The sequence below is a fragment of the Pseudophryne corroboree genome, chromosome 1, assembly GCF_028390025.1.
Source record: "Pseudophryne corroboree isolate aPseCor3 chromosome 1, aPseCor3.hap2, whole genome shotgun sequence".
NCBI lineage: Eukaryota > Metazoa > Chordata > Amphibia > Anura > Myobatrachidae > Pseudophryne > Pseudophryne corroboree.
In genome coordinates, this window is record NC_086444.1 from 1,057,753,242 (window position 1) to 1,057,774,675 (window position 21,434).

General features: G+C 45.2%; 1 protein-coding gene across 2 annotated transcripts in view; it reads left to right on the forward strand.

Annotated features, from left to right (window-relative positions):
- Positions 1-18,215, forward strand: part of LOC134925262 (uncharacterized) — a 212,545-nt gene extending 194,330 nt beyond the window's left edge. Inside the window, exon 17 of one of the 2 annotated variants that reach the window (XM_063920904.1) lies at positions 15,370-18,215. In XM_063920904.1, the coding sequence (XP_063776974.1) occupies positions 15,370-15,591 (222 nt within the window). In that variant the 3' untranslated portion in view covers positions 15,592-18,215. Of the gene's footprint in view, positions 1-15,127; positions 15,221-15,369 lie in introns of those variants that run through there. The other variant, XM_063920905.1, reaches the window with a different exon arrangement.
- The last annotated feature ends 3,219 nt before the right edge of the window (positions 18,216-21,434 follow it).

A 21,434-nucleotide genomic window follows, 5' to 3' on the forward strand; every position in this document is an offset into this window, starting at 1 on the left:
TTATTTAACCCATTCTTAAAGATGTTGACTGAGTCGGCCATTACAACTCCCTCACACGTATCGTCCTTACCATAAAAAAGCCTTTACGCCGTATTGTGCGGAAACTCCTCTCCTCTAACCTGAGCGAGTGTCCACGAGTTCTCTGTGTTGATCTAACCAAAAACAGGTCCTGCGCAAGATCTGTATATTGTCCCCTTATATATTTGTAAGTGTTGATCATGTCCCCTCTTAATCTCTTTTCCAGTGTAAACATGCCTAGTATTGCAAGCCTTTCCTCGTATTCCAGCGTCTCCATACCCTTAATTAGTTTGGTCGCCCGCCTTTGAACCTTTTCTAGCTCCAGGATATCCTTTCTGTAGTAAGGTGCCCAGAATTGTACACAGTATTCAAGGTGTGGCCTCACAAGTGATTTATATAACGGGAGTATAATACTCTCGTCCCTAGCATCAATTCCCCATTTTATGCATACTAATATCTTATTAGCCTTCTTTGCTGCAGTCCTACTTTGGGTACTACTGCTTAGTTTACTATCTATGAGGACACCTAAGTCCTTTTCCAGTACAGAATCCTCTAATTTTACCCCATTTAGTAGGTAGGTGTTATTTTTGTTCTTGTTACCACAGTGCATTACCTTACACTTGTCTGTATTGACGCGCATTCTCCATTTCACTGCCCAAGCTTCTAATTTAACTGAGTCGTTCTGAAGCGACTCAGCATCCCCCTCCGCATTTATAACTTTACACAATTTGGTATCATCTGCAAAAAATGACACCATGCTCTCTAGACCTTCTGTTAGGTTGTTAATGAAAATATTGAACAATAGCGGTCCTAATACTGAGCCTTGCGGCACACCACTTAGCACTTCAGTCCAAGTTGAAAAAGATCCATTAACCACAACGCGCTGCTCCCTATTATCTAACCAGTTTTTGATCCAAGTGCATATTGTGCTTCCTAACCCTGATTCTTGTAGCTTGTAGATAAGTCTCATGGGTGGTAAAGTGTCGAATGCTTTGGCAAAATCTAAAAAGATTACATCCACCTCTTTACCCTGATCTAGGTTTGCGCTTACTGTTTCATAAAAGCCAAGTAAGTTGGTTTGACAGGATCTGTCCTTCATAAACCCATGTTGATTCCTTTTAATGACCTTATTGACTTCAAGGAACTTCTGAATACTATCTCTTAGAATACCTTCCAATACTTTCCCCACTATAGATGTAAGACTAACTGGTCTATAATTACCTGGTTCAGCTTTACTTCCCTTTTGAATATAGGCACTACTTCCGCTATACGCCAGTCTTTGGGAACCATACCTGATATTACTGAATCCTTAAAGATCAAAAATAGCGGTTTTGCAAGTTCAGAGTGAAGCTCCATTAGAACCCTTGGGTGAATACCATCGGGACCTGGTGACTTATTAATCTTTAAATGTTTTAATCGGTCACAGACTACTTCCTCGCTTAAATAAGTACCTATCAGTGGGATATTCTCATTATTGAGATTATGTGTTAGTCCCTGAATTGGGTCCTCTCTAGTAAATACTGTTGAAAAAAACTCATTTAGTGTGTCCGCTATGTCATTATCATTTTTGCTTAAGAATCCCAACTTGTCTTTTAAAGGGCCTATACTCTCCTTCTTTAATCTCTTGCTATTAATGTATTTAAATAATTTTTTGGGATTCGCTTTGCTTTCCTTAGCTACTAGTTTTTCAGTTTCTACTTTAGCCGCTCTTATTTCCTTTTTGCATATTTTGTTACATTCCTTATAGTGCTGAAATGACTCTGCTTCCCCGTCAGGTTTGTATTTTTTAAATGCTCACCTTTTCTTGCCCATAAATTCCTTTATCTTTTTGTTAAGCCACATCGGTTTATGATTTTTATTCCTTTTTTTGCTGCTTGTAGGAATACATTTGAGTGTATTTTTAGCTAGCAGGAATTTTAGTACCTCCCATTTCTCCGTAGTATTTTTTCCTAAAAACAGACCTTCCCATTCAATATCCCTGAAATATACCCTCATCTTTTCAAAATTCGCTTTGCTAAAGTTTAGAGTCCTAGTTGAGCCAGTATAGGGCTGTTTATGAAAACTGATATTGAATGTGACCATATTGTGGTCGCTGTTTCCTATGGTTCCCCTACTATAATACCTGATACCAAATCCCCATTGTTTGTTAATACCAGGTCTAAGATTGCATTGTACCTAGTTGGTTCCTCAATTAGTTGAACTAAGTAGTTATTATTAAGTGTGTTTAAAAACATATTGCCCCTAGCAGTATCACATGAATAATTTTTCCAGTTTATCTCTGGATAGTTAAAATCTCCCATCACTACTATGTCTCCTACTCCTGCTGCTCTTTCAATTTGCTTTAGTAAAAATTCCTCAACAGATACGTTGATACCAGGCGGCCTATAGCATACACCCAATACTAACTTTTTTATTCCTTTTACCCCGCATGCAATTTCTACCCATAATGTCTCGACAGTGTCTACAGTCCCCTCCTGAATATCTTCCCGTATATCAGGTTTTAAAAACTGCTTTACGTAAAGACACACCCCTCCACCCTTTTTATTTAGTCTGTCTCTCCTAAACAGTGTATAGCCCTCTAGATTGACTGTCCAATCATGAGATTCGTCCCACCAAGTTTCAGTAATGCCTATAATATCATACTGTTTGCTTGCTGCAAGTATTTCTAGTTTGCCCTTTTTACCAGTAATGCTTCTAGCGTTCACATACATACAACTAAGATAAGTATTTTCCCTTGCGAAAGGGACATCTTTCACCTTATGTAGCAATGATGACCTGTAATCGTCATTGGTTAGTGCTTTGGTAAAATCTCTTTTAGTACCCATGTTAGTAACCTTACCGCCTGCTCTTACCCTCCCCCCAACTTCTCCCCCATTTCGTTTACTATCGCTATCCCCACTATTCTCACTGCATGACCCGTAGTTTCTAGCTAACCCCTCCCCTCAGGCTCCTAGTTTAAAATCTCCTCCAACCTTCTAACCATCCTTCCCCCCAGCACCGCTGCCCCCTCCTCAGTCAGGTGCAATCCGTCATGACAAAAGAGATGGCGCCTGACTGAGAAGTCCGCCCAGTGTTCCAGGAACACAAACCCCTCTTTCCTGCACCAATCCCTAAGCCACACATTTACCTCCCTAATCTCCCTATTGCCATTTCACGGAATAGCTGCACTGACCTCAATGAGAAAGAAGCTCCTAGTCAGGTGGGAAGAAGAAAGACAATGGTGGGTGCTACAATCGATGCCGGACCAGGTGGCCGACCCTCAGATTAGTGCTACAGATCTTGTTCTTGGGGGGTTGATACCTAATGCCTGCGGTCGGGATGCCGGCGGTCACATGACCGGCCACAATATCCCAGCTATAGCAATGATGGTTGAGAGACATTGAGAATCACAATGTGTCCAGCTTATCTTGGAGTCAGAGAGACCAAGGTCAGAGAATGCTATGCTGGAGTGGAGATGTCTATTCTTCTGTTCCTGGATGCACAGTTTTAAGGGTATATACAGTACTGTCAAGAGAGTTTGCTCTCCCTGTGACACTGTCTCTCTCCCTATCTCTCCCTAACACTCTCTCTCCTCCGATGCACTTTCTCTTGCTTCTCTTTTCCTCCCTCTCTCTGCCTGACACTATCTCTCTCTCCCTCCCTGATACTCTCTCTCTTCCCCTGACACTGTCTGTCTCCCTCTCTCTCCCTGACACTGTCTCTACATGACACACACTCTTTCCGCCTGACACTGTCATACACTCTCATTCTTCCTGACACTGTCTCTCTACTGTCTCTCTCTCCCTGACACTGTCTCTCTCTCTCCGACACTCTCTCTATCTCTCTCCCTGACACTATCTTTCCCTGACACTCTCTCTCTCCCTGACACTGACTGTCTCTCTCTATCTCTCTCCCTGACACTGTCCCTCCCTGACACCGTCTCTCTCTCCCTGACACTGTCTCTCTCTTTCCCTGACACTGTCTCTCTCTGAAATTCTCTCTCTGTCTCTCCCTCTTTCTCTCCCTGACTCTCTCTTTTATTATCTCTCACTTCCTCTCACTCTCCTCCCTCTCTTGCTCCTCCCCCTTCTCTGTCACGCCCCCTCTTTCTTTTCTTGCTCCTCTTTCTCTCTCTTTCACCCCGGACACCCTATTTGTCTCTGACTCCCCCTCCCCTCTCTCTCTCTCTCTCTCTCTCTCTCTCTCTCTCTCTTTGTCTCTCTCACCTGCTACCCTAAGGGGCATTGTAATGACAATGGCGGGAAGGGTGGGGTCCCTTTCAAGATTTTGCTATGTGGCTGGCAAATATCAGATGCATTAGAAGGGCTGGCAAATGTCAGATGCATTAAGGGGGAAGTGCTCCTTCCCTGGGCCCTGCTCTACAGGGGAATCCCTGAACATTGACTGTGGCACACAACTCTCTACTTTCTTCAGGACAGTAGAGGAGGAGAGCAGTTTGGGATTATGCTACCTGTTGCTGAATTGCAAATAATACAATTGTTTCCCAAACTTTGGACCTAGAATGTTAGAAACCGTAGAAACATCTCTCCAATCTGCTTGCACTTCAGCATCACCACCTTCAATCATTTTTTTTCTTCCTAATATACTGATAGACTAAGCCTTGTCTCTATCTTAAATAATTACTAATACATAATCAATAATTGCTTAGTAAGATTTATACAGGTTGAGTATCCCTTATCCAAAATGCTTGGGACCAGAGGTATTTTGGATATTGGATTTTTCCGTATTTTGGAATAATTGCAAACCATAATGAGATATCATGGTGATGGGACCTAAATCTAAGCACAGAATGCATTTATCTTTCATATACACCTTATACACACAGCCTGAAGGTAATTTTAGCCAATATTTTTTATAACTTTGTGCATTAAACAAAGTGTGTCTACATTCACACAATTCATTTATGTTTCATATACACCTTATACACACAGCCTAAGGGTTAATTAATACAATATTTTTAAGAACTTTGTGTATTAAACAAAGTTTGTGTACATTGAGCCATCATAAAACAAAGGTTTCACTATCTCACTCTCACTCAAAAAAGTACGTATTTCGGAATATTCCGTATTTCGGAATATTTGGATATGGGATACTCAACCTGTATTACATTGATTTGACCTATGAATGTACTTTCTGCAGTGGGGTACACTGTGTTCCACAGGGAAAACATCGGGTGTAGAGTGGATCTTGATCAAAAGAGGCACCAAGAGGCTAAAGCTTTAGGCTGTCCCAGGATGCATTGTGGGGCCTCTTCTATAACCCCGCCTCCAGGCAATGTGAGCTCAGTTTCGAGTTGTTGCCTGTAGAAGCAGGTCACTAACAGGAGGGCTGTGCTGGGCAGCCCTGAAGAAAAGCTTTTTCAGAAGACTTCAAGGGACGCAGCACTAAAATGTCAGGGTGACAATCAGCGCTGCGTCTCCGTCACCTCCAAAGCGGCTTTGCATACTTGCGGCCGAGACGCTATGGCTGTAGGCACACGGTCGCAGACGCTCTCTTGGTTCACATGGCTGCTACAGGGAGGAGGTAAGACGGTCCCCCAGGCGGGACCCGCCATTAAATCGCGTTCCGATCAAATGTCTAGGGAGATGGACTGCGAAGCTGGCGTGGACACTGTCACTGATCAGGGACCCCACTATATCTACCAGGGCATAGGAGTACATGTTAGGTGTACTAATACCCCTGTTAATAAGGCTCCGTAGTACCGGCGGTGAGGCCCAGCATAGGGCAGATTTTCCCGCCCTGGAGCTTCCTCACACTCTACCTCACTCCCTGACTAAGACGCTGGGCGCCATCTTAGAGCATAGCTGCGTCTGGTCTCCGGGACTGCAGGGCAAGGTCTCCCTTGTAAAGCCGCCCGTATACAGCGCTGTAACTTTACAAACACTTGAGTATTATACATGTCTCTATATAGACAGCGTTAGTTAAGAAAAAGTGTACCAATTGCAGGATATATTGTATGCGTATTCTGATATATACCTCCGGTCTAGGACCATGCTGTGCAAGGGCGTATCTAGAGAGGAGGGGACCAGTGTGCAGTCTCCTGGTGCGGGCCCCCTCCTCTCCCATCCCGTAGCCGGCAGTAGCGCTGTTAGTGCACAGTGCCAGAGTCTAAAGCGCATGCGCAAGTCTCTGAAAAAAAGGCACGGTTTCCATTTTCCCGGAGACCTGCACATGCGCTGTAGACTCTGGCACTGTGCCAGAGTCTCTAGTGTTCATACAGAGCACTAACTGTGCTGCTGCGGCTGCTGGCAATGGGACTCAGAAGAAGAAGGGACCCACACCCGGACACCAGAAAGGTGCACACTGCTCCCATTATAGATACGCCAGTGGTGCTGTGTTTTATATATATGTATATATATATATATATATATATATATGTTTTATACATATTCTAGTCCAGTGCAGTTTCATTGTCTTACTAATAATTATCTGCATTGCTATTGTGATTGTGTGTGCCTGTATCTGTTGTAAGGTTTCACTTTCAGTGTTTCCCAGAGATCTATCACTATATTCTATACCCTAAGGGACTAGGGGCCTAATTCAGACCTGATCACTCGCTAGAGGTTTTTTTGCACTGCTGTGAGCAGATAGTCGCCGCCCATTGCAGAGTGTATTTTTGCATTGCATGTGTGCGACCACATGTGCAGCCGGGCGGTACAAAAAATATTTGTGCAGTTTCTGAGTTGCCCAGAACTTACTAAGCCGCTGTGATCACTTCAGCCTGTCCGGTCCCGGAATTGACGTCAGACACCCGCCCTGCAAATGCTTGGACATGCCTGCGTTTTTTCAATCACTCCCAGAAAACGGTCAGTTGACACCCACAAACGCCTTCTTCCTGTCAATCTCCTTGCGATCTCCCGTGCAAATGGATTCTTCGTAAAACCCATCGCACAGCAACGATCCGCTTTGTACCCATACGACGCGCGTGCACATTTCGGTGCATACGCATGTGCAGTTCTGACCTGAATGCAGTGCAGCGAAAAAACCTAGTGTGCAATCAGGTCTGAATGACCCCCTAGGTGCGTCAGAGTCATTGATATAGTGCGTCACAGTATTTACCTATTAAGTGTTTTCTACTGTGTACTCAGTCAAATAATACCGGATTTATTTGCATGTGTTGTGTACTGGGGACTCAGTCACATACTATCGGATTTATGTGCAGGTATTATACTTAGTCTGGCTTCATCGTACTAATTAGCTCTGTGTTGCATTTTGTGTACAATGTCTAACAGAAAGGGCATTAAATCTGTGGACACTCCAGCATCCTGTAGAGGATTTACCAGAGGGGGAAGCTGTGTATGATGGTCTGTGTACTGCGTGCCATACACCCCCTAGTCAGTCTGCGGCTCCTGTAACCATTCAGGAGCCACCGTGAGCTGCGTTCTCAAGCCTACTAGGTACTCTGGTGGAATGCCTAAAGCCCCCTATGTGACCACCTGTGCCATTACAGACTCAAATTGTCCCTATGGTTAATCCGCCTTGGGCGGATAATTTGTCTAATCAGTTACAGCAGTTAGCTCAAACTTTGGTTAGACAAAAATCTACCCCAGGTCACTCCTGTGTCTCTGGGTCATCTAAGCGGGCTGCTTTCTCTTCTCAATCCACAAATCTCTCAGATGTTTCATCTGAAGAGGAGGGTACTGTTCTGTCAGACACTGAATCTGGTGTATCTGACGAGGACTCTGAATTACAAATTGATGTTCCTGCTCTAGTGGTTGCTATTTAGCAAATCCTACAAATCACTAATGATGAGGAATCCACTACTGTCACTAAGAAAACTGATATGTTCAAAAGGCAGAAGGTGGTTAAAAGTCTATTGCTCCACTTTGACCATTTGGCAGACATCAGGCAGGAACCCTGTTCTAATCCAGGGAAAAAGTTCCCTCTCTCTAAACGGGCCTTGGCTCGCTATCCTCTCCTTGTAGAGTTATGTAATAAGTGCCAAAATTCACCGCCAGTGTATTCTCATGTCACCCGCCTAGTGGTGTCATCCACTTGCCTGTCACTACTGTCACTTCACTGAAGGAACCGACAGATAAGCGTGTGGAGGAATGCCTGAAATCTATTTACTCCCTTACAGGTGCTGTACATAGACCCACTATTGCTGCCTCTTGGGCTGCTAAAGGTATCGAAGCATGGGTTCAGGCATTAGAGGATCTTCCCGATGATATATCTGCCAATGCCAGACAGTACCTGTCTCACATTACCACCGCCGCCTATTACATATGGTAGACATCCTCTGTGTCGGGTGTGTTGGCAGCCAATGCGTCGACTACGTCTGTCCTGGCTTGCCGTATTCTGTGGTTGAGGTCATGGAAGGTGGACCTGAACTCCAAAAAAGACTTAAAAACATAGAATTTGACCTTGGAGGTACTCCCTTTTAAGGGAGACATTTTATTTGACCTGAATAAAATAGTGTCTGAACTGGCGGCGGCTAAGATTGCCTTCCCCCCAAATACTAATCCTTCTGCACAGAAGGCAAAAGGTACCACTTTTCGTTCCTTTCGGCCTCAAGGGAAAGCAAAAGGTCAGGCATACCCGAGACAATTTCGTGCTTCCAAAACCACTAGGCCCACGACAAAGCAGTCCTGGGCGGCCCGTCAGCCTGCTTCTAAACAAGACAATCTTGCCGCATGACGGGGCGAGCCTCCCCCTGGGGGACTCCAGGGAGGGAGGCCAACTTCTGCAGATCAGCCAGGTCTGGTTCAAGACCACTTCAGATGCATAGGTGCGAGAAGTTGTCTCTCACGGGTACGCAGTCTCGTTCAAGAGACATCCACCTCACCAGTTTTGCGCCACGGTTATTACCTTGGATCTGTTAAAGGTGCAAGCTTTGCAGAAAGTGGTGAGTTCTCTTCTGGATACAGGACTGACAGTGCTGATACCCCTGTCTCAGAGAGGCAGTGGTTACTACTCGACCCTGTTTCTAGTCCCGAAACCCAATGGGTCCTTCCGGCCTATTCTCAACCTAAAATCACTAAACAAGTTTGTGAGAGTGTCCAAGTTCCGGATGGAAACTCTGCACTCAACTGTACTGGCGATGGAACCCGGAGACTATATGGTATCCCTGGATATACAGGATGCTTACCTGCATATACCTATTGCATATACCTATTGCCAAGTCCCATCAGCAGTATCTGCGGTTTGCTATTGGCAATTTACACTATCAGTTTCAGGCTCTGCCATTTGGACTGGCTACAGCTCCTCGGATTTTCACCAAGGTTATGGCCGTAATGACGGCACATCTCCGTCGCCAGGGATCCTGATGTATCTGGACGACTTGCTGATCCTGGCAAACTCCCACCATGTCCTCCTCAGTCATCTACAACTGATGGTAAGCTTTCCACAAGCCCACAGGTGGCTCATCAATTGGAAGAAATCCTCGCTGGTCCCAGCTCAGAGCATGGTGCACCTGGGAGCACTCATGGACACACACACTCAACGTCTGTTCCTCTCTCCAGAGAAAGTCCGGAAACTTCAGGACAGAATAAGATACTTCCTTTCCTGCAACAGTGTGTCGATACACTCGGCGATGCAAGTACTTGGCCTAATGGTGTCGACATTCAACATGGTGGAGTATGCTCAATTTCATTCCCACCCTCTGCAGAGGTTAATCCTTTCCACGTGGGATGGCCTACTTCATCGGATTAGGTTTTACATGATCACTTTGACTCCGGAGGTTCGGCTATCGCTGACCTTGTGGCTCCAGGGCTAGGAACTGGACAGGGGATGTCTCTTCTGGATCCCCGACTGGGTCCTGTTGACATCATATGCCACTCTGCGGGGATGAGGTGCGGTGTTAGAGCAACACTATTTCCAGGGTCGCTGGACCCGGGAAGAATCACTCCTTCCGTTAAACATTCTGGAGTTGCGGGCGGTGTTCAATGCATTAACTCTTGCCTTGCCTCAAATACAGAACAGGCCTGTTCAAGTAAGGTCAGACAATGCCACCATGATGCATGATACATAAACCATCCAGGGAGCACTCGAAGTCGCATAGCCATGAGGGAAATGTAAAAAATCCTCCTTTGGGCGGAACACCAACTGCCAGCAAAGCGGCAGCGTTCATTCCGGGCATCCTAAACTGGGAAGCGGACTTCCTCAGTCATCAGGATATGCATGCCAGAGAGCGGAGTCTTCATCCAAAAGTCTTTCAACTCTTAGTGGACACGTGGGGCCTACCAGTTGTAGACCTGATGGCGTCTCGACACAATCACAAAGTTTCGGTCTTCGGATCAAGGACTAGGGATCCTCAAGCAGCGTTCGTGGATGCACTAGCCATTCCATGGAACTTTCGGCTGCCTTACGTGTTCCCTCCAGTGTCACTACTGCCCAGGGTCTTGTGGAAATTCAAGCAAGAAGGAGGAATACTACTGCTAGTCGCTCCAGCGTGGCCCAGACGGCATTGGTTCTCAGACCTGCAGGGTCTATTGACAGAGCGTCCCCTTCTACTTCCTCAATGATCAGACCTCCTTGTACAGGGCCCTTGTCTATAGCCAGACCTGGCCAGACTGGCTTTGATGGTGTGGCTCTTGAAGCATCACTCCCGAGGGCCAGAGGATTCTCTGAGGCAGTCATCCAAACTATGCTGAAAGCCCGCAAACCTGCATCTGCCGAGATCTATTACAGGGTCTGGAATTCTTACTTCACCTGGTGTGCTGTTAAGAAATATGATGCGTACACATTCAAAACATCTGGATTCGTGGCTTTCCTGCAACAAGGCCTGGACTTAGGCCTTCGTCTGGCCTCCCTTAAAGTTCACATATCTGCCTTGCAGTGTGGTTTCAGAGACAAATTGCATCTATACCTGACGTTCATACATTCACTCAGGGTGTGTTACGGATTCAGCCTCCCTATGGCTCCATGGGATCTGTTGTCCTGAATGCCCTGCAGGAGTCTCCATGTGAACCTCTTGAGTCAGTGGACCTTAAATGGCTCACAGCCAAGGTCCTGTTTCTGCTGGCTATTGCCTCAGCTAGAAGAGTGTCGGACTTAGGTGCTTTGTCCTGTCATCTACCCTTTCTGATATTCCATCGTGAGCGGGTAGTTCTGAGAACTCGCACAGGTTACTTACCTAATGTGGTGTCATCTTTTCACCTTAACCAAGAGATTGTGGTTCCGGCCTTTATCTCTTCGGACTTGTCCCCTAAAGAGCGGTCTTTGGGTGTGGTAAGGGCTCTCCGTATATATGTGGAGAGAACTGCCTCTATCAGGAGGTCAGATATCCTGTTTGTACTGTTTGGATTCCACAAACGTGGCTGGCCTTGCGAATAAGCAAACCGTTGCTTAGAATGCATTAGAATGGTGATTGCACAAGCTTATGTGCAGGCTGGACTATTAAAGCCCATTCTACTTGGTCTGGACCTTCTTGGGCGGCCTGCCGTGGCGCGTCCGCAGAACAATTGTGCAAGGCAGCTACGTGGTACTCTGTGAACACGTTAATCAGGTTTTATGCCTTTGATACTTCCGCCTCCCAGGATGTTTCCTTTGGATGCCAGGTTCTTATACCCACTAAGGCGCATCTCCTCCCTTGCGGAACTGCTTTAGGACATCACCCAATGTTTTCCCTATGGAACACAGTGTACCCCGCTGCAGAAAAGGAGAGTTATGGTAGACTTACCATTGTTAACTCTCTTTCTGCGAGGTACACTGGGTTCCACAGGGCGCCCACCCGGACGCACCTAGCTTCCATGGGTTTGTATGGCATTAGCCGCTGGTCCCTTCTCCTGTCGTGATTATGTGGTTCTATGTGACTAACATCTGCCTTCTCTCTTACCTGCTCCTACATTGGACTGGTTAACGAAACTGAGCTCACAGTGCCTGGAGGCGGGGTTATAGAGGAGGTCCCACAATGCATCCTGGGACAGCCTAAAGCTTTAGCCTGTTGGTGCCTCTCCGGATCAAGATCCACTCGACACCCAATGTTTTCCCAGTGGAACCCAGTGTAATTCGCAGAAGGAGAGTTAACAATGGTAAGTCTACCATAACACTCCTTTTTCTGACAAAGAGAATTTGGAAGATGATAAATGTATCCCATTAAATGTCACTTTTTTTTTTTTAAATAAGTAAATGAAAGATCAGCGGAGAGGAATATTTTAGTTCTATGAAAAGTTTAGCCTATCATTTACTGTACAGTATATGGATAATTCCCATTTATATGTGGTGAAACAAGTTAGTGCTTGTCATTAGCATAAGGCTGAATCCCCATGTTTGATTTACTCTAATAATGGAATAAAAGTTGTGCTAAATTGTGAGTATTGGGGAGATATGTTTTTTTTCATTGAACATAGCGTTAAGAAACTTTGGGCCTAAATCAGACCTGATCGATGTTGTGCGTTTTCGCACAGCAACCGATCAGGTCTGAATTGCGCATGTGATGGCGCCACAGTGTGCCGGCGCATGCCAGACAGCTGTTGGCCGTTTTGGCCCTGCGATCGCCTCTGCCTGATTGACAGGCAGAGGCGGTTGCTGGGCGGAAGGGGGTGGGCCGGCGGCGTTTGGGCGCTGTTATAGGGACGCGGTCCGGGCAATGCAGGTGTGCCCGGACCGTGCGGGGGGCGGGCCGCAGCATCTGCGTGATGTCACACGCAGCCACTGCGACCCAGACAGCGACGAGTAGCTCCCTGCCATTGCGCAGGAGCTGAGCTGGCTTGGAGCTACTCTTCAAGTACAAAAGCATTGCAGCTGTGCAATGCTTTTGTACTTGTGAGGCGGGGCAGGGCCTGACATGCGGGGTGGACTAGCCCTGTGCTGGGCGCAGGGCCGTCTTAACAGCAGTGTGGGCCCCTGGGCACAGCAATACACTGGGGCCCCTACCCATACTCCATGGTTGGGGGTGCTATCAGCGGCAGCTTTGATGTCCCGCAGGCGGTCAGGGGTGTTCTATCTTCTGCTCAGCATGTAGGACCTGGAGCAGTAGTTTCTGCTAATTACTCCTTTACTGCACAGATGGGATAGGAGGGAGAACACTAAACTGTAGAAGGGGGCATTGGGCTGAATGAAGGGCCCCTGGTACATAACTTCCAGGGTGGTATAGGGTGTTTAATACGTAAGGGAGGGGTCGATAGTGGAGTGGGCTTAATTTTCATCATTTTCTGGTGAGAGGGCAGCTTGCTTGACTGCAGATATCTCAAGTTCCTGGAAAAATATTTCTTAGCTTTGCATGGGATAAAAAAATTAGAGTGTCTCACCTGTCAGAGATACTGGGGAATTGGGGATCAGAGATCAGGAGCCAGAGCAATCCACCAACAAATATATAAATCTGCATATTAGGCGTGTGGAGCTTGAGCAGGGACCAGCTGCTTGAAGGCTGATATCTCTGGTTCTGGGCATAGTAGAGACAAGCTGCCAGTGTCCACCAAAAGGGGAGAGTCACAGATTTTGGAGTATACCCTCAGAAAAACTCTAAGTCATACAAACCCGAGATATCTGGCTGGGAAGAGCAATTAACAGGCTTGGATGGGGACCACTGCTTTGAAGTCGGATATCTCTGGTTCCCTAGGTCCGATTTTCAAAAATCTGGTACCCCTGGAAAGAGGGAACCCTCAGCTATCAGCCTAGGGCCCTTATACTCCTGGGGCCCTTGGGCAAGAGCCCATTGAGCCCATACAAAAATACGGCCCTGGCTGAGCGTCCCCCCGCATGTCAGGGAAGCTGATTGTAGATGTGCTAAATTAAGCACATCTACGATCAAGTCTGAATTAGGCCCTTTGTTACAACGTTTCTTTTAAGAAGTATAGCACAATATTTTAACTACACCAGTATTTTATACAGTTTTATGTAAAATTGAGAGTACTGTATTCTTTGTTATTGTACTTATATACCTTGTGTCTATGACCTCTCTTTATAAAAATAAAGACTTAAATAAAATAAAAAAGTATAGCACAAGTGTGCAGCTGGTTCTGTGTTTCCAGTTCTGTCCATTGACCATAATAAGAGCAGAGTAAAAGCTTCATTATCTGTGTGGCTTTCTGACACTGGAGCTATTTTTGTGATCTGATATTGTTAAAATGTACCCTTTCTATAAGGATACAGCTGATCTCTTACATCAATCACCATTGTCAGTCTGACCTAGTGTATATTGTATAAGTGAATCTGCAATTATATTATCTGGGCACGTTGACCTTTATTACTAGTATCTCTCAGCACTTCGGATGTATAAATTCATTATAACAGCTGTTACATGAGAGATGTTTTACAGGCAATTTTTAATTGCAAACTGAGAACCATCTATCCTATGTACATTTTTGGGAGAACCTAATAACATTTAGGGTTAAATTTATTAAGTATCAATCGGATCTACAAAACAATCAGTACCCCCGGGCCCCCCTCTATCGAGTGCCCCCCCCCCTATCCCCCTGGCCGGACCTGCTCCAGCCCAACTCAGGCATTGCAGTAGCAACTCTCCTAACAGCAGCACGACAACAGTAATATATTATATAAAGGGTGTGTGTTATGCGATGCCGCTCTGCTTCTGGAAGAGGTGTTGCTGTCGGGATAGCCTGGAGACCAGCAGAATCGGTCCTCCTTGGTCAGTGGCTGACACCTGTAGTTCAGATAAATTCTCCAGGAGACATCCTGTAAGATTCATAACGTCAACCTCATAGGGATTGAAGAAACATCATGGTGCAGTACATTCGCGTACATCGGTAAAATGTATTTTATAGGACTTCTTAGTTATAAGAGGTGAATAAGAGCTTAATAGGACTTTTCCATGGACTTCATAACAACTCACAAATACAGGTTTTCCACCAATATTTCCTCAAAAAAATAATAATAAGAGAGCACATACAGTAGTGTAAAATGAATTTGTTTTAATATTAAAACCAAAGTACTTGCCCGTATATCAAATAGAATACAGGAGTAGCTTATCTGAAGTGCTGTACAATGTTCAATGATAGATGGTGGAACCAACAGTCAGTTAACTGCCACAGGAAGCTCCAACAACGTGTTTCGTCCTCAGACTTGCTCAGGGGGTAAGGTGGCAAATGTAAAAGAAGCCCCTTATATAGCAGAGATGAAGCCCAAATGATCCTTAATGTCTGTAACTTCCTGTTCCAGTTGCAGACCAGAAGTGACATCACTTCTGCCTTTCTATTGTTTCCCATAGTCCATCCATCTGCCTAGCTCACTATTAACTGCAAGTCTGTGTTAGCTGTGAATCTGCAGTCCTTTATATCTGGGCCTGATGACTGTAGACAAGTTAGGAAGAGGTAAGTATTACACATACAAAAGTCTTGATTAAGAGCGCAATAAAGGTATATCCAGGTTATACCTCTGATATGGAATAAAAATTGCTGCCATTAGTAAGTAATGCCAATTTTGTGATTAATAGTTATTGTTCTTTGACAGGTAAGCGAAGGAGCTGAATGTATTTTTATTCCAACCAAGCTGTTTCTGGCTGAAGCACCTATCAAGTCTAAGCAGGTTGCACAAGAGCTGGTGAACAGTTTCCCAACAGAGATGAAGATCAGAGAAAGCTATACTACGCTCCAAACATGGAGTGCCTACAAGGACAGACTCATTGAGAAGCAACGAATTGGAGGCATGAGATACCAGAATCACAGGAAATAAATGTTATGTCATTTATGGGCTAAAACAGGGGTAGCCAATCCTGGTCCTCGAGAGCTACCAACAGTTCACGTTTTCCAGAGCACCTAGCTGGAGCACAGGTGTTTTCATTACTCACTGGCACATTTTAAAAGATCCACAGGTGGAGCTAATTACTTCATTTGTGATTCTTTCAGGACGCCTGGAAAACGTTAATTGTTGGTAGCTCTCGAGGACCAGGGTTGGCTACCCCTGGGCTAAAATTATATTATTGCAACACAATTAAACTTATATTTGATTAGCTAGTCATTGTCAAAAGACTGCAAAACCAACTTACATTGCCATATATGAAGCTCAAATACATTCATCAGTCTCTCTACTGACTGTTCAAGAGTAAAGTGTGAAGGAGTCTGACTTCCTCTTTTTAACTACTTATCTGAAAATATTTTAAACATTTCGAAATTAATTTATTTTATTTTTTAAATTAAAATTATGATTAAGGAGTGTCTCGCACTACCCAATGTCCTCAGGCCCCATTGTACTATTACCTCCCATCCCCAATGGCAACAGACCTCCTTCCCCCATAGGCAATTGTTCTCCATTAGTATTATCCCCCCTATGCCCCACTAGTGGCAATACATCCCCAGTCGTGTAACAACCCACCCCCATTGTAATGATATACCTGGTTCGCCCACCACATCCACCTGCAGTGACAGGTGTCATTTTTTCATTATTTTAAAAGCCCACTATACCCCAATGTAATTTTTTTTATGAAGCTTTACATCCCCACCCACAGTGTCAATAAAGTCCCCCCCCCCCCGCCATTTTGTATTATCCCCATCTGAATGGGCATTCCCCTTTCTCCTCCCCCAAATGCAGAGCGTGGGTTAGGAGGGCCTGATGATCAGTCCCCACTGCTACAACTGATCTCAGCACTTGCAGAAATTGACCAATTTCCCCTAAATTCCCCTCCTCACGTTTTTTTGCAGTAACGGACTGCTACATTGGTGCTGGGGAGACGAACGAGCAGGAGGAAATTTGTTCTGCACTTGTGCAGCGGTTAAGTGGATAAAACAATAACATCGTTTAGTAATACTTATACTTTTGATAACCAATAAGATGATGTTAAGGTAAATAGGTGATAATATAGGTGAATGCCATATCAGTTATCATATATAAACCTTGCAGTGACATTATTATATGCCCTTGTTGTGAATAAAACATTTAAGGGGGATAGAAAGCCACATACACATTGGTGGGCCTATTTGGGAGGGCCCGTGCCCTGGACTTGAAGCTTAGTGTCAGGGACTCACCTGATAATGAGGTCACCTGGATGCAGTGGATGGGTCCATATATTTGTGCTCGAATATTATGCAGACCACCTCATTTTTTGCTGTATGTTAAATTGCAGAGTTTACTATTATTATTATTATTAGTGCTTGGTGCCTAGGGCGTGCGCCTGCATTTTTTCTTCTTTCTGTGTTTAATATAATATGGTAAGCTCTTGTTTATTATACTATAGTTCACTTAGTCGGGTAATGTATATTATATTAAAAATGGATTATTACTGCACTGTTTTTCAGGTAATGAAAATGTATAGAAAACTTATAAACTGATGGAAACTCGTCCCATTACTTTTGACCCCACATGCAATAATGTAACAGATCAGGCCCCTACCCATTAATCCGCAAGGCAGATGACCATTGCCAGTCTGAGTATGAGGTCACCTATAGACCGGACAAACAGGCAGTCATGTGATCCAGTCACTCTGAACACGGAACTTTTGAATCTGTACATGTATGTCGTCAGGAATGAATCCTACCATCCTTAGACTGAGCATCATATACCTATAAATCGAAATGGGTATGATATACCGGCACATGGGATGCCGGCTGTCAGAATACCGACAGCGGCATCCCATCTGCTGGTATACCGACAGCGAGTGCCCTCACGGGCTCGCTGTTTTTGGCATGCATTGGGCTCGGTGGTGAGCTACTCTCGCCACAGGTTCTATTCCCACTTGGTTGGTGAGGTGGACTCACCAGCCGAGTGGGAATTATGGGTGGGTGTCGGCATACCAATGGGTGTTAATGTGTCATCTCTTGGGATTCCGGCGCCAGGCTTCTGAACGCCGGAATCCCGACGGCCGGCATTATAACTGCATCCCCTATTAATCTGCAGTAAAGTGAAATTCCTGCAAACGTAAACAAAAAGAGCTGAACTGCAATGTTGTAATATTTTGTGGCATTGAAACTTTGAAAGGAAGTTATTTGTTACCAATGTATTGTGCAGCTGATTGCTCTTAATAACATCCCTTTAAAAATAGCCTGCACATCCGCTTCAGATATTTGGTGGTGATGAATGACCTGACAACTCTGAGACTTAAAATAAAGCCGAGGTTGCCAGCAGAGCAAAGGAAGGTGATATGCATCGACTTGTAATAAAGAGCACAGGGTTTAATATCTGAAAGGCTCTCCCCCACGCCCAGATATGTAACAGCTCTGGGAAAGCTACCTTCATGTACAATTGTGCCTGCTGTGCAGCTATCATCTGACGGGTGAATCACTGAAGACATGTTCATTTCAGAAGCACTTATTTTGCCTAATTAGTTAAATATTGTACTATAAAGGCATAAAATTCATTTCCCATGTTTATCAAGTCATTTGTAATCTCTTCAGACCTCAAAACCAATTTACTTGTCAATTTATAATGTGCCACACAGCTCATATACTGTGAAATCAGGCTAATAATTAAGTATGGAAAAAGCAGGTCTGAGCATCATTATTGAAGTTTTTGCTATTTGGACTAGTATTAAGGTATAACAATTTATACTGCTATGCGTGCACAGTACATAGGTGGTCATTCTGAGTTGTTCGCTCTGTAAATTTCTTCGCATCGCAGCGATTTTCCGCTTAGTGAGTATGCGCAATGTTCGCACTGCGACTGCGCCAAGTAAATTTGCTATGCAGTTAGGAATTTTACTCACGGTTTTTTCATCGTTCTGGTGATCGTAATGTGATTGACAGGAAGTGGGTGTTTCTGGGCGGAAACAGGCCGTTTTATGGGTGTGTGTGAAAAAACGCTACCGTTTCTGGGAAAAACGCGGGAGTGGCTGGAGAAACGGAGGAGTGTCTGGGCGAACGCTGGGTGTGTTTGTGACGTCAAACCAGGAACGACAAGCACTGAACTGATCGCAGATGCCGAGTAAGTTTGAAGCTACTCAGAAACTGCTAAGAGGTGTGTAATCGCAATTTTGAGAATCTTTCGTTCGCAATTTTAAGATGCTAAGATTCACTCCCAGTAGGCGGCGGCTTAGCGTGTGTAAAGCTGCTAAAAACAGCTTGCGAGCGAACAACTCGGAATGACCCCCATATTTTCATATACAATACAGTATATTGTGGCTAATCTGTGATTTTGCTTGTGTTAGCAGTACATTAGAGTATACCTACTGTAGTTCTTGCAGCAATGGTGCAAACAATTAACCTGAAAAAAGCAAAAGTACTAATGGGGTAATTCAGACCTGATCGCAGATGTGCGAAAAAATGCACATTTACGATCATGTTATTAGACATGTGGGGGGGACGCCCAGCACAAGGCAAGTCCACCTCGCATGCCGGATGCAGCCAAACAGACCCCCCCCCCCCCTGCAGACATGCTAATTGCATGGCGGCGAAGCTATGCATGCTTCGGGTCGCAACAGCCACACGCAGCCACCGCAGTCCGTCCCGCAAACGGTCTAGACATGCCTGCGTTGTCTAGACCGCGCCCCTCAAAGCACATATAAGATGCTGTCTCACTTGTCCCCATGTGCGCACACTTCACTGAGCTTCAGCTTGCGATCAGCGTCCAGGTCTGACTAAGGCCCTAAAAGGCATCAACGAAGATGAGTATAACATTTTTTGAGCAATGGAAAAAACATTTGGACAAATGTATTGATTCAAGTGGAGAGTACTTTGACGGTGACTGAAGTTTCAAAATGTACAAATAATCAATTAATTAATCAATCAATCAATCAATCAATCAATCATTAATTCCTCTTTCCTTTGGGTACCCCCTCGTATACTGATGTCCTAAAGTTTGTGTATTTCATTTTTGTTATTCATTTCTGTAAACTTACATTAAGACTCTTGTTTCATTCCCAACTGCACAGTGCAGGAAATAGTGCTACATAAATAAATGGTAGATGAGAACAGCAGCGCTCTTACAATTTATTTATTTATTGATGTATTCTAAAATGACTTATGGTGTAAAAAAGGCCTTTAAAGCATTTTATCTTTTGGATCACCGCACTACTTACCTGTCAGAACTGTTGATGCAGAACCATCTTACATTTGCCTGCAGGTTAATTCTGTTCTATTTAGGAAGAGAACACCACCAAAGGTTTCGAAAAATACAATCTAGCAAACTTTAAACTACTACCAAACGTTAAACTATTTGTAGATTAATCTAAATCAGAACAAAATAAGCTTATTATAGAAAGATGGGTGTTTAGGGGGCATGACAATGTGATTTGCATAATTATGCTGATTCCTCCACTGCGTAATGACATGAACTGCGACATTACATAGCAGAGGGGGAATATTACCGGTTATTCATACCATATATACAATTGATACTAAACTACCTTTTAGGACTCCTCTCCGGGAGTAGCCCAGGAAGGAGATGCTGCAAGCAACTTAGGAAGGTAGGGCCAGGCTAACATGTCTTTAGGCCCCACCCCTGTAGTGGCATAATGCCACAATTCCGGGGTCCGACATTTGTGTCATTTAGCCATGCCCCTCAAAATGGAGACACAATTCCTAGTGTTTTCTCCACATCATGCCCGATTGGAAGATGACGATATAGAGGAGATCCAACCACTCTTCTGGGGTTTATGGGGATTATCCTACAAATCGGGAGTTTCCCACACTTCTGGGAGAGTAGGTAAGTATGATACAACAAGTGGCAACTTCTCATTAGCTGACGGTCCGGGAGCAGTGAATAGCGCACAATGGACGCCAGATTCAAAGTGCGGCCTTGCTTCTTTTCAATAGCAGCCGGTCCGTGAGCCAGGACTGTCTGGAGGCCGCTGCAAGCTTTACACCGCAGCCGAGACCTGATGCTCCAGCCCACAGCCACTGAAGCACACAGCCACATTGAGGAGTGTGCTGCTGGACTGAGGAGCAGCAATGACAGGGGCGAGGATTTGACGCCGGGCAGCTCATGGACCGGCAATGGAGAGACAGCGGCGGCATTTTTATGGCGCCAGCTGCAAGCAAATTGCGGCTAGTGACCCAGCAGCCAGACGGCGGATTAACGCAGCAGCCTTCAGGTACCCCGGCCTTCAGGTACCCCGCATCTGTGTCTTTTACCATGCGACAAGCACACAACCTCCCTGCTGCTGTCAATTTCCAACCCCTCATTCAGGTCCCTTCATTTGGCCAATAGGTTGCCAAGTGACTCCGGGCTCTGTATGACCGCAGCAATGACCAGAGCTCTGCTCGGCTGTTCGTAGACACTGCACAGTCGTGTGGGATTGGGGCAGATAGCTGTGTTATCTGGTGGGTGCAGGCTGACAGCGCATGGGTGGATGCTGCATTCAGTGGGAGCCTCTCACGGTCACCCTGCATGGCTGATTTCCACATTTCTCCTCTTGGCAACCAAAGTCCGCTACAGTGACACTAGTGACTGTCTGTTTGGACACTGAGTTGTTCAAAACTCCCAAGGTGACTCCAGGAGGGGAGAAATCCTTTTCCACTTTCGGGAAAGAGATGGAGCTGCAGGCTCTGGCAGAAGTGGGTAAAGGGAGCAGAGAAGGGAGAGAGCTGGTTGGTCTGCCTCCCTATCTGAGTAAGTACTTCAGTGGCATCAGAGAGAGCCAGCTGCCA